A 13,199-nucleotide genomic window follows, 5' to 3' on the forward strand; every position below is an offset into this window, starting at 1 on the left:
CTCTCAGAGACCCCCCCCTTTTCCCCCTTCCCCCCCCTTAATTTCAGTCTCTTCTCCCCTTAGAAGTCCCCTTTTCCCCTCCCCTTCGGAAGCCCTTCTTTTCTGCTCCCCCCTTGTTTTTCCTTCCCCTTTTCAAAGATTCCCCTCTCCCCTAGTTTTAGCCCTCCCCCCTTATAATCCTCACTTTCTCCTCCCTCCACCCCTAATTTTGGCCCCTAAAGACCTCCCAGACCCCCCTCCCTCTTAGAGACCACCCCCCTTTCCCTGTCTATTCCCTCGGCCCCCCTGGTGCCGGCACAAAGCTGGCGGAGCTGGGTCGGGCTGGACCTGGGGCCGGCGGGGTCGGGGTCGGGGCCGGGATGATGCGGACCCAGTGCCTGCTGGGGCTCCGGACCTTCGTTGCCTTTGCTACCAAGCTGTGGAGCTTCCTGCTGTACATGCTGCGGCGGCAGGTCCGCACTGTGAGTGCCGGGACCTGCCCTGGGAGGGGTTGGGGGGCACAGATTAGGGCCTCTGAGATGGTTGGGGGGTGGGTCAGGAGTGGGGTCCTTTTGAAATGGGAGAGGATGTGGGTTGCTGTGGAGGGGAAAAATGGATCAGGATAAGGCCTAGGGTTGAGAATGGAGATGGGGCAAGGGGTTGAGCTGGGACCTGTGGGGGGGGGTGTGGAATGGATGAAGATTGGGGCTGGTGTTGAGGTGGGGGCTTGAATTGGAATGGATCAGAATCGGGGCCCTTGGAATGGGAGATGGGGGGGGAAGTGGATCAGGATCAGGGCCTCTGGAATGTGATGGGGGGAGGATCAGGATCGGGACCAGGAGTAGGGCTTTTGGGTGGGGTGTCAGCATTGTTGCAGAGAGAATGGATCAGGATTGGGGCCAGGGGTGGAGCTGGGGTGGATCAGGATGGGTGCCCTTGGAATAGGAGGGAGGGAGTTGTTTGGAGTGGGGGAAGGGAAATGGGTCTGGATCAGGGTCTCTGGTATGGGAGGGGAGTTGTTGGAAATGCGGCGGGGGGATGAGGGGGAATTCCTCAGAAACTTGCAGTGGGGGAGCAGGGTCTGAATTGCCCCCACTGCCCCGTACAGTCTCACTGGATCTGCTCATCTGATCCCTGGGGCCCTGCCTCCCCCCCAATCCAAGGATTTGGGAGTGCGACCCCACATTGATCACCTCAGGGCAGTGGGGGAACTGGCCTGCTTGGTGGAAAGTGGAACTGATGGTGTCGATGGCCACTTCGGCCTCAGCTACTGCTTGTTGTAGTTTTGTGTGTGTGTTGGGGCGGGGGGGGGACTTAGGCACTGAGTGTATTGGGCGAGACAGGAACCCAGGAGTCCCAATGTCTAGCCTCCTTGTGTTGAATGAGAGCCTGCCTTGTCCTGGAGAACCCAGGTGTCCTGGTTCCTGGCCTCCTCCAGCTGAAGAAACCTGATTGCCGGCCCAGAGTGGGGATTGAACCCAGGCATCCAGGCTCTCAGTGGCCCCCCTGCTTGAACTCACTAGCTCCCCTCTCCCCTCCCATAGAACAATCCAGGCTCCCCTTTCCACCACCCATCTCCATCAGGGAACCCAGGATTCCTGGCTCCCCCCTGCCCCCATCTCTCTGCACCTGGAGCTGGGTGGGGGAAGTAGCTTAGTGCCTCAGTTTCCCCATGGGAAGTTCACTGTGGTGTCGGGTGGGTATCATTTGGGGAAGGGGTGGGGGGAGTCTGTGCAGCATCCAGGTAGGGGTTGGGTATCTCTGTGTGTGGGGAACATTGCAGTGAGAGGGTGCAGTGCACTGGAGGGCACGGTCAGATGGTGCAGTGGAGGTGGCAGTGAATGGGAATACCTGGAAGGATGGGGGTGGGTTGCGATTGCAGTGAATGAGGAGAGCAGTGTATTGAGTCTGCTTGCAGTGGAGGTGAGGGGTCACTGGCAGCTGCAGTGTAGGCCCAGGGAGGCTCCCAGAATCTGGAGAGAACCTGGGTGTCTGGGCTCCCAGCCCCAGAGTGTTCTGACCTGAGCCCCCTCCCCCTGTCCCAATCTGGTGATGGCAGTGTTTGCAGTTGGGTGTAGCACAGTGGTTTGTGTGTGCTGAAGTGCTGTGATTGCAGTGAGGGGCACTGTAATGGGTGGGTGAAGTGAGGGGTGCAGTGAGACACTTGACTGCAGTGGTAGATGCTGGGCACTGGTGGGTAGTGTTGGCCTTGAAGTGCTGTGATTGCAGTGAGGAACTGGCAGGTGTGGTGAGACAGTGCACTGGCCAGGGGGAGCTGCAATGCCTGTTATGATGGGGATGGACTGGGGTTGCCGTGAGCGCTAGCAGGTGCAGTGAGAAAATGCAGTGACAAAAGGGATTGGGATTGTAGTGGGGGCCTGGCAAATGCAGAGAGACGATGCAGTGACCACGGGGATTGGGGTTGCAGTGAGTGGCTAGCAGATCCAGTGAGAATATGCAGTGACCTGGTGGGGGTGGCAGCACTACAGTGCGGGGCTGGTAGGTGCAGTGAAAAGATGCAGTGGGGGATGCTGTGCCTGATATGATGAGGGGTGGACTAGAATTGCAGAGAGGGGGGCAGTGGGTTCCCAGGGGCAGGTGCAGTGCATTGGTAGTGATTATCCAGCAGGTTTGTGATTCCTGAGATGTGCAGTGGTCATACATGGAGGGATTGTGTTGGTAGCAAGGGTTGTAGTGGATTACCTTGTATGTTGGGGTGCCTGGGGTAGGAGAAGAACCAGGCATCTGGGCTCAGTCCAGCTTTTGTCTTTGAAGGCCCCAGGCCAGGCCAGGTGCTGACTGGGTGTCAGGCACCAAAAATAGCCCCGGCCCAGCTGGGGGTGATGGTCATGTGGGGTGAATACCGAGCCAGGCGCATGCGACCTGCCTGGGCAGGGGGTTGAGAACGGGGCGTGCTGGGAGCCTGGATGCCTGGCTTTTTTCCCCATCTCTGTCCTGCAGCTTTTTTTGTGGGGGGTGGGCTCTGCTGTCCCATTGCAGTGGTGCCCAGCAGGGGGTGCTTTCCTTTTGCTCAGAGCAGGCTGGTGCTCCTGGATCAGACCCAGACTGAGGCCTCTGGAGGCAATGCCCCCCCCCCCCCCCGCAACCAAGGCTGCTGGATGCTGAGTGGGGGGAGGCTTCCCCTGACTCCCCTGGTATGTGTGTAACCCAATCCCCAGAGCTGGGTGCAGCTGCCTGGGGTCACACCAGGGCATTACCCCCCCAGAGACCTTCCAGCCCAGCTTAGTGCCCCCTCCTAATTCAAGGAGCAGGGGTGCTGCCAGGATTGGACCTGCTGGGGGCATGTGGATCTTGGCCCCAGGTCCATGGACAGGCACCAGGGGCAGCAGCTGGCTGTTAAAAGAGCCCTGGCACACAGGGAAAGGGCAGATAGCAGTGTTGAATGGGGAGGGGAGGGAATAATGTGTGTCGTCATTCCCCCCCACCTCCCCCCTGGTTTGGCAAGACCCAGTCAGGGCTGTTGCAGGGGGCCTGGATGCCTGGGTTCTTTGCAGTTTGGGCCTGGGGGGGTGGTGTCCAGTGGGATTAAGCAGAGGTTTGAGATGCTGGACACCTGGATTCTCTGTCAGCCTTGGGTCCAGTGGGCTAGACAAGGGCATGGCCAGGAGCCCGGATGCTTGGGTCCCTTCCAAGAGTGTGTAAGACACCCCCCCCAACCTGATATGATAATAAAAGCAGGATTTTGGCACCAAATTGGCTTGCATTTCTGCCCCCAGGTAGAAAACTCACTGCTATTTCTGAGTCTTGTACACTGGGAAATAAGGGAGCAAATGTCTTTTCCAGAGCGTCAAAGACCCTGTGGAAATATTTCTGTGGGGGTTCCTCTCCCACATCCAGCCATTATGTTTGTCCACCGCCCCCCCTACATTGACTGAAATTTATAGCCAGCTTATACCATATTTCTTTGTGTACAACACACTCCGTTCAATCCAGCCGCTGGAAATCATGGGGGTGCATTATACACAGGGGAGATACAGTAACAGCAAATGGACACCCCCACCCCTCACTTCATTCTGCCTTGTAAAAGCTAGAGGCTTTTGGGGGTGGGGGGGGGGGCATGGGAAATACTTTAATGGGATCCAGTGCAGTTTTTTTGGCATGTATACAGAACAGTATGGTAGCTTTCTCCCTGGGGTATAGATGTAACCCCTGGTTGCAAATGTGGGGAGCAGGGGACCCCCATATTTTTTGGGGTAGGGGCTGAGATGCAGGACCCAAGGCCAGGGGAACAGGAAGATCCAAGGACCACCCCCCTTTCCAGGGAGGGGGTCAGTATGTCCTGAATGAGCTATGGTCCGCCTCCCCTCTAGCAACTGTCTTGGTGGTGGGTGGGGAGGGTCACTGACCCTTGGCCGTGTTGGGGGGTGGGGGGCACAGATCATGTTATAGGAGGGCTTGAGTCTGTGTATGAGGGGGTCACAGAGCCTTGGATGTGTTTGGGGGGGGGCACAGACCACGTCATAGGAGGGCTGGGAGGGTACATGAGGGGGTAGATGGGGTGTAAGTGCAAGTGTGGGGGTGGAATTTGGGGCAGGAAGCTTTTAGGGGTGCAGAAAGCTCTTTGGGAGGCATATTGTGGTGCACGCAATAGGATGGGGGTCTCAAAGGGATGGGGGAATCCCCAAGCTGCCCCTTTTGGTCTTGGAGGGGTGGGGGGAAGGAAGTTCTGTGCTGTCCATCCTGTTCCCCCCCATACTGATGTGACAGCTCTGTCATCTCTCCCAGGTGATCCAGTACCAGACGGTGCGTTACGACGTTCTCCCCCTCTCCCCCATCTCCCGCAACCGGCTCAGTGAGTCCCCGGGGCAAGGGGGGGCCCTGCTTTTAGTTTTACAGTGAGTTCTCTGAGCTGGGGAGAGAACCCAGGTGTCTGGAATCCCAGGAGCCCCTGCTTTGAGCCACCGGCCCCCCCCCTCCAGGTCATCTCCCAGAGCTGGAGACAAGCCAGGTGTCTGGGCTTCCAGTTCTGTCCCAACAGCTCCACTCCCAGACCTGGAGGGAACCCAGGCATCCAGGCTTCTCCAACCCCCGACTCCTCCCAGAGCAGGTTGAGGGTGGCTGGGCCCATGGATGTGGTTTTGGGGGGGATACCCCCTCTTAAAGGGGCAGAACAGAGGGGCTAGGTCCAGGCCTGCCTGGGATGCGTGGGGGGCACTCATGGCTGTGGAAGCAGGGGGGTGGGGAGGCTATTTAGAGGAACGGAGGGGCCAAGCCTTAGATTCCTCCCCTCCCCCAGACCAGGTCAAAAGGAAGATCCTAGTGCTGGATCTGGACGAGACACTGATCCACTCGCAGCATGACGGGGTGCTGAGACCCACAGTGCGCCCAGGCACCCCCCCAGACTTCATCCTCAAGGTGAGCCAGGCCACACAGGGTTAAATCTGCTGGGGGGATGGGGCAGAGGGAGATGGGCTTGCTCGAAAGAACCCAGGTGGCTGAGCTCCACTCCCCTCCCAAAGTGTGGTGAGAATCCAGGTGTCTGAGCTCCCACACGCCCCCTACCCTGAACTGCCTGCCTCCAGGGAACCCAGGTGTCCAGGCTTTCCACTCTGACTCACCAGCTATGGGAGGGGTGTGGGGGCTGGAGAGAACCCAGGTGTCCTGCCCCCATTTCTGCCCACCTCCAAGTGGCTGTAAAGAGCTGTAGAATGGGGCTGCAGGGGTTAAGGGGGGCTGGGATGCCCCCCCAGCCCCTGAGGTTCCTGGCCCCCCCCAGGTCGTCATAGACAAACACCCTGTCCGGTTCTTTGTGCACAAGAGGCCGCATGTGGACTTCTTCCTGGAAGTGGTGAGTTAGGTTCTGCCTCTTTATGCACAGGGGGCGGGGCTTGAGGCTGGTATTGGGGGAGGGGGGTGGTGTCTCTTGTGACTGTTTCCCTATTCCAGAGAACCCAGCTGCCCAGGGCCCCAGACCCCACTCCTGTCCCCCAGCCAGGGAAGAGCCCAAGTGTCCAGACTCCCCACCCCACTCCAGAGAACCCAGGCATCCTGGCTCCATTGCTATGCCGACCCAGACCCTTGATCCCTCTCACCTCTTGGTCCAAGAATAAAACCCAAGCATCCAGTCTCCCCCCCAACCCCAACACCACTCCTCTTCTACACCCCAGATAGAACCCAGGTGTCCACCCCTTCCTCCGCCAACAGAGAACCCAGGTGTCCAGGTCCCAACCCCCTTCCCTATATTATCCACCCCCCCCAATGCTGCCCCCTGGGGCAGTTTGGGGGGGGGCAGCAGTGCCCTGCCCCTACCCCAGGTCTTATTTGTGCCGCCCCCCCCCCAGGTGAGCCAGTGGTACGAGCTGGTGGTGTTCACGGCCAGCATGGAGATATATGGCTCAGCTGTGGCAGACAAACTGGACAACAACCGCTGCATCCTCAAGAGGCGGTACTACCGCCAGGTGGGCGGGGCCAACATCAGAGGGCGTGGGGGCTTTCCTTGGCCAAGGGCTGGAGCAAGGAACAGCCTAAATGGGGGGTGTTGCTTGGGCAGGAGAGAGGAAGGGGCAGAGCCAGGGGAGGGGTCAGGTTTTGGAGGCTCTGGTTTCACTCCTGCCCCTTGTGTCCCCCAGCACTGCACGCTGGAGCTGGGCAGCTACATCAAGGACCTGTCCGTGGTTCACAGCGACCTCTCCAGCATCATTATCCTGGACAACTCGCCTGGCGCCTATCGCAGCCACCCAGGTAGGGACCCAGGTGTCCAAGCCCCCCCCCTCCCAACTTCACACACTGCCCACCCATCCAGGGACCCAGGAACTTGGGCCCAAACCAGATTGAAACCTCCCCACCCCAGGTGTCTGGGCTCCCTCCCCCTTCCTGAGCTGGGGAGAATCCAGGTTCCCCCCAACCTCCCCCCATCCCCCTTCCAGGTTGGAGAGAACCCAGGCCTCTGGGCCCCCAGCTCTGACTATTGTCCCCACCCCCAGATAATGCCATCCCCATCAAGTCATGGTTCAGCGATCCTAGCGACACGGCCCTGCTCAACCTGCTGCCCATGCTGGATGCACTCAGGTAAGGCGTCCAGATGCCTGGGTCCCGTCCCAGAGGATAGGGGCAGAGCAGCAGGGGGGGCTGGGAGCCCAGATGCCTGGATTCTCTTTGGGTCTAGAGGGTGGATGGGTGGGGGTGGGGGACTGGGAACCTGGATGCCTGGGTCCTCTCCAGTTCCGTGGGGCTCTACAGGGTGCATGGGTGGGACCTGGAGCCTGGATGCTTGGGTCTTCTCTGGGTGGGTAGGTAGAGTGGGATCTGGGTGCCCAGATGCCTGGGTCCTCCTCTCATGCTGCCTTCCCCGCCCCCCCAGGTTCACAGCTGACGTGCGCTCTGTGCTGAGCCGCAACCTGCACCAGCACCGCCTGTGGTGACGGCTGCCCCCCCCGCAACCCGCCCGGACCCTGTGCTGCCGAGGTGGGGGGGGCCTGCACCCCCAATCCTCCCCTCCCCACCAGCTGTGACATGGACACACGGGGGGGGCAGGGCCTGACCCTGGCGGCTTGACACAGACAGGAGGGGCTTCCCCAAAACTGATGTGGGGGGGGGTTTGCTGTGTGGACACACCTTCCCAGGGAGCAGATGGACAAATGGACACTTCCTCCCCTGGATGACAGCTGATGGCCTCTTATTGGCTGTGCCCTCCCCCACCCAACAGCGGATCGGGGCCATTAGCAGCCTTTTTGGGGGCAAGGGGCGCTTTGATGTCTTCCCCCCCAACTTTGGACTGATGCGGGGGTGGGACCCCCTGGGGACCCCCCCCCCCAATTATAGCCTGGTCCTGAGGCAGACACCAGGTGCGGTCGACTTCTTCCTGGAAGGGGGTGGGGCTTCCTGCCCTCCCCCCAGTGGAGCACTGGGGGCAGAGTTTCTTGGCACACCTACCCCCCCAGCTTCAGGGGCGTGGCTTTCTGGCCCCCCATCTCCCTGAAGCATTGGGGGCTAGGGCTTCCTGGCTCCCTTGGAGGTCTAGGGGTGATGCTTCCTGGCCCCCTGTGTGAGCGTTGTGGGGTGGTGCTTTGGGGGCAGGGCTTCCCCCCTGTTGTGGCATCACTGGGATTGGGGAGCCCTGTTGGGCCTCAAGAGGGCAGCTGGGGACACCTGGATTCTCTCTCCCTGCCTGGGGAAACAGGGAGAGGTGGGATGGGACTCAGGTGGGGTGGAGAGGGGGCTGCAGTGGGCCCTGCCAGGACACCTGGGCTCTTTCTCTGCTTCTGGGAGGTCAGAGGTCACCCAGGGGTCCTGCCAGGGTTTCACTGAGGAGAGGGGGCTACTGGGAAACTCTTGAGGCCCAGACACCTGGCTTCTCTCCCCAGCATGGGAATGGGGGGAAGGGTGCTAAGATGCCTGGGCTCTCCCTTCCCTCTCCCTGTTTGGTTGGGGGGGGGGGGCGTTGGGCCCAGTGCTGCCCAGGCTGATGTCATACTGGGCCTGGAGAGCCTATTCTATGTAGCCATGGTCTGCTGCAGAGCTGGCTGCAGCCCAGTTCAGCCATTGAAGCATGGACTGGTCTGGTGGCTGCAAGAAAGGCAGATTTGGGGGCTGGTAGGCAACAACCCAGGTGTCTGTGCTCTCAGCAATGCCCCCCCCCGGGGTAGATAGAACTCAGGGGTCCTGCTTTCTACCCCCTCCACTTAATTTATCTTACCCCCCCATATTCTCATTGGTTCCACCCAAACCACCACTCCTCAGTGGTTTCCTTCATCCATTCTGCTCCCCACCTCCTCTTCCCAGTGGATTCTTCCACGTATCCCCCCCCTCCCCACTTGGTTTCTCCTATCCTTCCAGGGAATCTCCGCCCCCCTTATCTATTGGTTTTGCCTAGACTATCCTGTCTCAAGTGGTTTCTCCCAACCTTATATAGACTCCCCCACTACAAATTCCTCCCCTGCTCCTCTCTCACTTGGTTGCTCCTGTCCCAGCCTGGAGGCTACCCAGTGGTTTTGCCCACTGTAGCTCCCCCCCAGTCCTGTTTCCAGTGTTTTCTTCCATTTCTTGCTCATTAACCACTCTTCTTCCCACCCCATCATATCTGTCCTACCCCTATTCCCAATGGTTTTACCCAGTCCAGCCCCTCCTTGTTTTTCCAGTGGTTTCTTCCATTTATTCCTCTTTACCTCTCTTTAACCACTTGTTTTTTTCCATCCCTCTATAGGCTCTACCCAGTGGTTTCACTTGCTACAGCCACCATGTCCTGTACTTATTCCTTCTTCCTGCTGGTTTCTCCCATCTCTCCCTATGTACCCTATTCCTTTACCCAGTGGTTTCATCCAACCCAGTCCCCACCTTCTTCCCTCAGTGGTTTCTTTCATTTACCCCTTTGTATTCGTTTCGTTACTTTCAACGTTCCCCCCACCATCATCTTTGTATTGGATTCTTCTGCCCCTCTCTCCCATTGGTCGTCCACGCCCCCGCCCCTCTGTCACATGACTCCCTCCCCTGTCTGTCTACGCTGAGCTGTGCCCGCGACCGGGTCTTTTTCCGCGAGGGGCACGTGATCCTCACTTCTATGACGTCAGTCACATGACGGGCGCATTATTGCTCTTTCCTTTCACTGTGATCCTTCCGCGCTGTTCGACTCGGCTCGGCTCCTATTAAGAGGGGTTGTGCCCTCTCCCTCCCCGCTTCTTCTCACCTCATCCCCACTTCCACGAGCTGCAGGACGCCTAGGTTCCGCCCCGCGTCCCTCCCACCCCTGCGCACTATTTTTTATTTTGGTGTCAGCCTGCCACGCAGCCGGTGCCGCTTGCGCTGAGTCGGCTTCGTGAATAGGTTATTTGCGTAGCCGCTTGGAATGGGGAGGTGGGGTTCGTGGCGAGCTCGCAGATGACTAACAGCCCACGGGGGCCAGTGGAAGGCCGGGAAGACTAGGAGGGTGTCAGGGGTGGGGGGGGCGGAGACATCCCCTTCGTCCGCTAGGACTTTATGCAAAGAGTTTACGCGCCGCAACCGTTATGTTGTGGAGGAAGGGGGGAGCTCTCCAGTGGCGCAAGTGATGCCACTTAGGAAGGTCTGGTACGCAGATGGTGTAGGGATGAGGTGCGGGGTATTAGCACCTGTACGTAAATGTCGTGGCCCGGAAAAGTTGGGTGCGGAGCTGGCGTAAGCAGTTTACGTAGTAAGGGGTGGGCTGGCGTACGTTATTCACGTAAATGTCAAGCAGGAGTCGGTTAGTTCGCAGCGTAGCGCCTCGGACCGGGTCCTGCGGGGCCGACAATGGCGCAGTTTCCTTACGCAAGCAGCGTGGTGGCATTAGTTACGGCAGGGGCACTTTCGCAGACAGCGTACCACCCCAGGCCCCCAATGGCGCCGTTCTTGTTTACGCAGGCAGCGCAGCAACAGCGAGCTACGCCACGGGGACCGCTTACGCAGGCCCGTATTCCCTCGGCGCCCTTGCCCCAACAGCGCAGCTCGCCCTCCAACCGCCTGGCCAAGGGGGGGTTGTTACGCAGTTGACGCAGCGCGGACTACGCCGCTGGCGCAGCGGCGCGGGTCGACCCGGGCGCGGCCGGCGGGGGCGGGGCTGTGAATCGGGAAGTTGGCGGATCCGCGGCCGCCGGATCCGTGCGCGGCGGAGAGTGGCCCGGAGCCCGAAGCCCGGCCCGGCCATGAAGTTCCTGTACAAGGAGGAGCACCCGTTCGAGAAGCGGCGCTGCGAGGGCGAGAAGATCCGCAAGAAGTACCCGGACCGCGTCCCGGTACCGCCCCACCTATGGCGCCCCCTATAGCGCTATCTCCCCCGCCGACCTCGTCTCCCCCTATACCACTTCTCCCCCCCCCCGGACCCTACAGCGACCCCTAACCAGCCCCGGGACCCTACAGCGATCTCTAACCTCCCCCACCGTCCCTCCTACTGGCCGGTATATCGCCCGGTCGCCCCCTATAGCACCCCTTTCTCCATGTACTCCTGCAATCCTGCCCTCCCCCTAGAGCGCTCGCAGGCCGTCCCCCGTGCCCCCGCGTGTAACCCCCCCCGACTCGAGGGGTTATGGGGTTATAGGTGGGGGTCGGGGGCCTGTCGTGGTCCACCCCCCATTATTGTCGGGGTCAACCCCCGCAAGAGCTGCTCCGAGCCGGGGAAATCAAGGAGGGCCCCCCCCTCATGTGGGGTGGTGTGTGGGGTCCGGATGCCTGGGTTCTCTCCAGCTTCGTGCTTCAGTTTCCCCACAGTCTGCTGGCTGGATGGGAGGGGTGTGTTGCTGTCAACCCCCCTCCCCCCAGTTGATATTGCCTCCTTCCATAAAGAGACTGCTTAAACACCTCCTCCCCTTCAATGGGCCAGTCCCACCCCTATAGAATGAATAGGGCTCTGGATCGGACCATTTGAGTGGATGGGGGGGAGGTTTTGGGGAGAGTTTGTAGCTGTTACAGAGTTACACCATCTTGCACCAGGCAAAGGGGGAGATGGGCGAGACCATTTCTTTAGTGCAGGGGTGGGTGGGTCCTGGATCAGCCCATTTAGGGGGCTTGCTGCAGATGGTTTAACCCAGGCTTCATGGGGGGGGGGCTGGGTGAAACCATTTGGTTGCATGGATTAGTCCACTGGAGTCTTTTTGAGGTGCTGTTGAATGAAATCACTGGTACATGGAGTGGGTTAAACCATGTGTACCTGGTAGGGAGGGGGTGGCTCTGGTTAAAACCACTTGTTTGATTTAAGGCAGGGGTAGGCAAAATGCGGCCCACCAGGCCATTCTATCTGGCCTGTGGGGCCCCTAAAAAATTTAGAAAATTAATGTTAATCTGCCCTGAGCTACTTGTCATGCAGTACTCAGTGGCTTGCCAAAACTCAGTAAGTGTTCCTCTGCCCAAAATAATTGCCTGCTCCTGATTTAAGGGATAGATGAGGCCACTTGTGGATAGTTTATCCCACCCCACCTACAACAGATATGGGGTGGGGGGGGAGATATCTGGGTGAAACCATCTTTTGGTTCATTTGGAGACAGGCTGGATTACCCCACTAGGGTGTGGAGATGGAGGGGGAATAGACCACTTGTATATAGAGTTAAGGGGTGGCCTCCAGCTCTCCAAATACCCCTGGAGGGGTTTCTTCTGATGCCTCTTGCCCCCCCATTCACAGGTCATTGTGGAAAAGGCCCCCAAAGCCCGGATAGGAGACCTGGATAAGAAGAAATACCTGGTACCCTCTGACCTCACAGGTAGGTGCTGGTTGAGGTGGGGGTAATAGGGTGGGGCGGGGGGAGATTTGGATGTGCTCTCTGACCTCACAGGTCAGTACTGGGAGGGGGGCATGGGTGGGGGTCTTGGATGTGCTGGGGGGGTAAAACAGAGGTATTTCCCTGGATGTGGCTAGGGCCCGGGATGCCTGAGTTCCCTGCTTCCTTACCTCTGACCCTGTTCCTTTCCAAGTTGGCCAGTTCTACTTCCTGATCCGGAAGCGGATCCACCTGCGGGCCGAGGATGCCCTGTTCTTCTTTGTCAATAACGTTATCCCCCCAACCAGTGCCACCATGGGGCAGCTGTACCAGGTGGGGGATGCCACACTGTCCTTTTGTGGGGGAAAGGGGTCTTTGAGGATGGGTATGCCTGGCTGGGGGTGTTCTGGGTAGGGTGGGGGGTGCCAGGCTGGGCAGGAGGGGTTGAAGGGCAGGGTTAGGGAGTATCATGGAGAGGTTGGGTAGGGTGGGGGTGCCAGGTTGCATGGAGGAGTGTGGTCTAAGTTTTGGGGGGGTCTGACTTTCTGCCTGGGGGGTTCCCAGAAGGGGATACTACCCCCCACAATCCTAATACCCCTTCTTCCACTCTCCACAGGAGCACCATGAGGAAGACTTCTTCCTGTACATAGCCTACAGCGATGAGAGCGTCTATGGGCTGTGAAGGGCTTTGCAGCCCCCTCCCTGGAATCCCCCTCACCTGCAGGGACCTGCACTTTTTGTTTGGAGGGGTTTGGGGGGGGCAGGGTAGGGATAATTGTTCCTTTTGATTTTGTACCCCTCCCTCCTCCCCTTCCTGAGCCATGGGGGCCTGCGGGCAGGGGTCCATCCCCTTTACCCGGTGCTGTGTAACTGCTGCTCCCTGTCTCAGTTTCCCTCCTTCTGATCTCTGCTGGGGGGTTGATGATTTTGGGCAGGGTGAGGGGGTGAAGGCAAGAACACCCAGCAGGGACCCTCCTTTCAAGCTTCTGGGGGAGGGTCCTTGGGAGGGGTGGGGGGGTTGTCATGTTTGGGGGGGGTTTGGGTAAGGGATGGTCAATA

At 59.2% G+C, this 13,199-nt stretch overlaps 2 protein-coding genes across 3 annotated transcripts; both read left to right on the top strand.

Annotated features, from left to right (window-relative positions):
• Positions 1–335: 335 nt before the first annotated feature.
• CTDNEP1 (CTD nuclear envelope phosphatase 1) lies at positions 336–7,778 on the top strand. Of its 2 annotated transcripts, none has more exons than XM_090055818.1 (8): positions 336–452; positions 4,726–4,792; positions 5,237–5,355; positions 5,717–5,788; positions 6,282–6,398; positions 6,570–6,681; positions 6,924–7,008; positions 7,301–7,778. In XM_090055818.1, the coding sequence occupies exons 1-8, from the start codon at positions 360–362 to the stop codon at positions 7,359–7,361; spliced, it is 726 nt and encodes a 241-aa protein (XP_089911944.1). In that variant the 5' UTR covers positions 336–359; the 3' UTR covers positions 7,362–7,778. The 2 variants fall into 2 exon arrangements, with proteins under 2 accessions (XP_089911944.1, XP_089911943.1); XM_090055817.1 differs by having other exon boundaries at positions 337–461.
• A 2,276-nt stretch (positions 7,779–10,054) lies between these two features.
• Positions 10,055–13,134, top strand: GABARAP (GABA type A receptor-associated protein). Its single transcript, XM_090055795.1, has 4 exons — positions 10,055–10,685; positions 12,065–12,143; positions 12,355–12,473; positions 12,757–13,134. Exons 1-4 carry the CDS (start codon positions 10,140–10,142, stop codon positions 12,820–12,822), a joined length of 810 nt encoding a protein of 269 aa, XP_089911921.1. The 5' UTR covers positions 10,055–10,139; the 3' UTR covers positions 12,823–13,134.
• The last annotated feature ends 65 nt before the right edge of the window (positions 13,135–13,199 follow it).

The sequence above is a fragment of the Crocodylus siamensis genome, chromosome 6 (assembly GCF_052110815.1).
Source record: "Crocodylus siamensis isolate JL-2025a chromosome 6, ASM5211081v1, whole genome shotgun sequence".
NCBI lineage: Eukaryota > Metazoa > Chordata > Crocodylia > Crocodylidae > Crocodylus > Crocodylus siamensis.

Excerpts from the sequence above, each read along its gene's own strand:
- GABARAP (XM_090055795.1), top strand. The coding sequence starts at position 10,140 with ATGTCAAGCAGGAGTCGGTTAGTTCGCAGCGTAGCGCCTCGGACCGGG. Across the intron at positions 10,686-12,064 it reads AGTACCCGGACCGCGTCCCG|GTCATTGTGGAAAAGGCCCC; the intron begins GTACCGCCCCAC and ends CCCCATTCACAG. Across the intron at positions 12,474-12,756 it reads CCATGGGGCAGCTGTACCAG|GAGCACCATGAGGAAGACTT; the intron begins GTGGGGGATGCC and ends CACTCTCCACAG.
- CTDNEP1 (XM_090055817.1), top strand. The coding sequence starts at position 360 with ATGATGCGGACCCAGTGCCTGCTGGGGCTCCGGACCTTCGTTGCCTTT. Across the intron at positions 5,356-5,716 it reads CCCCAGACTTCATCCTCAAG|GTCGTCATAGACAAACACCC; the intron begins GTGAGCCAGGCC and ends GGCCCCCCCCAG. Across the intron at positions 7,009-7,300 it reads CCCATGCTGGATGCACTCAG|GTTCACAGCTGACGTGCGCT; the intron begins GTAAGGCGTCCA and ends CCGCCCCCCCAG.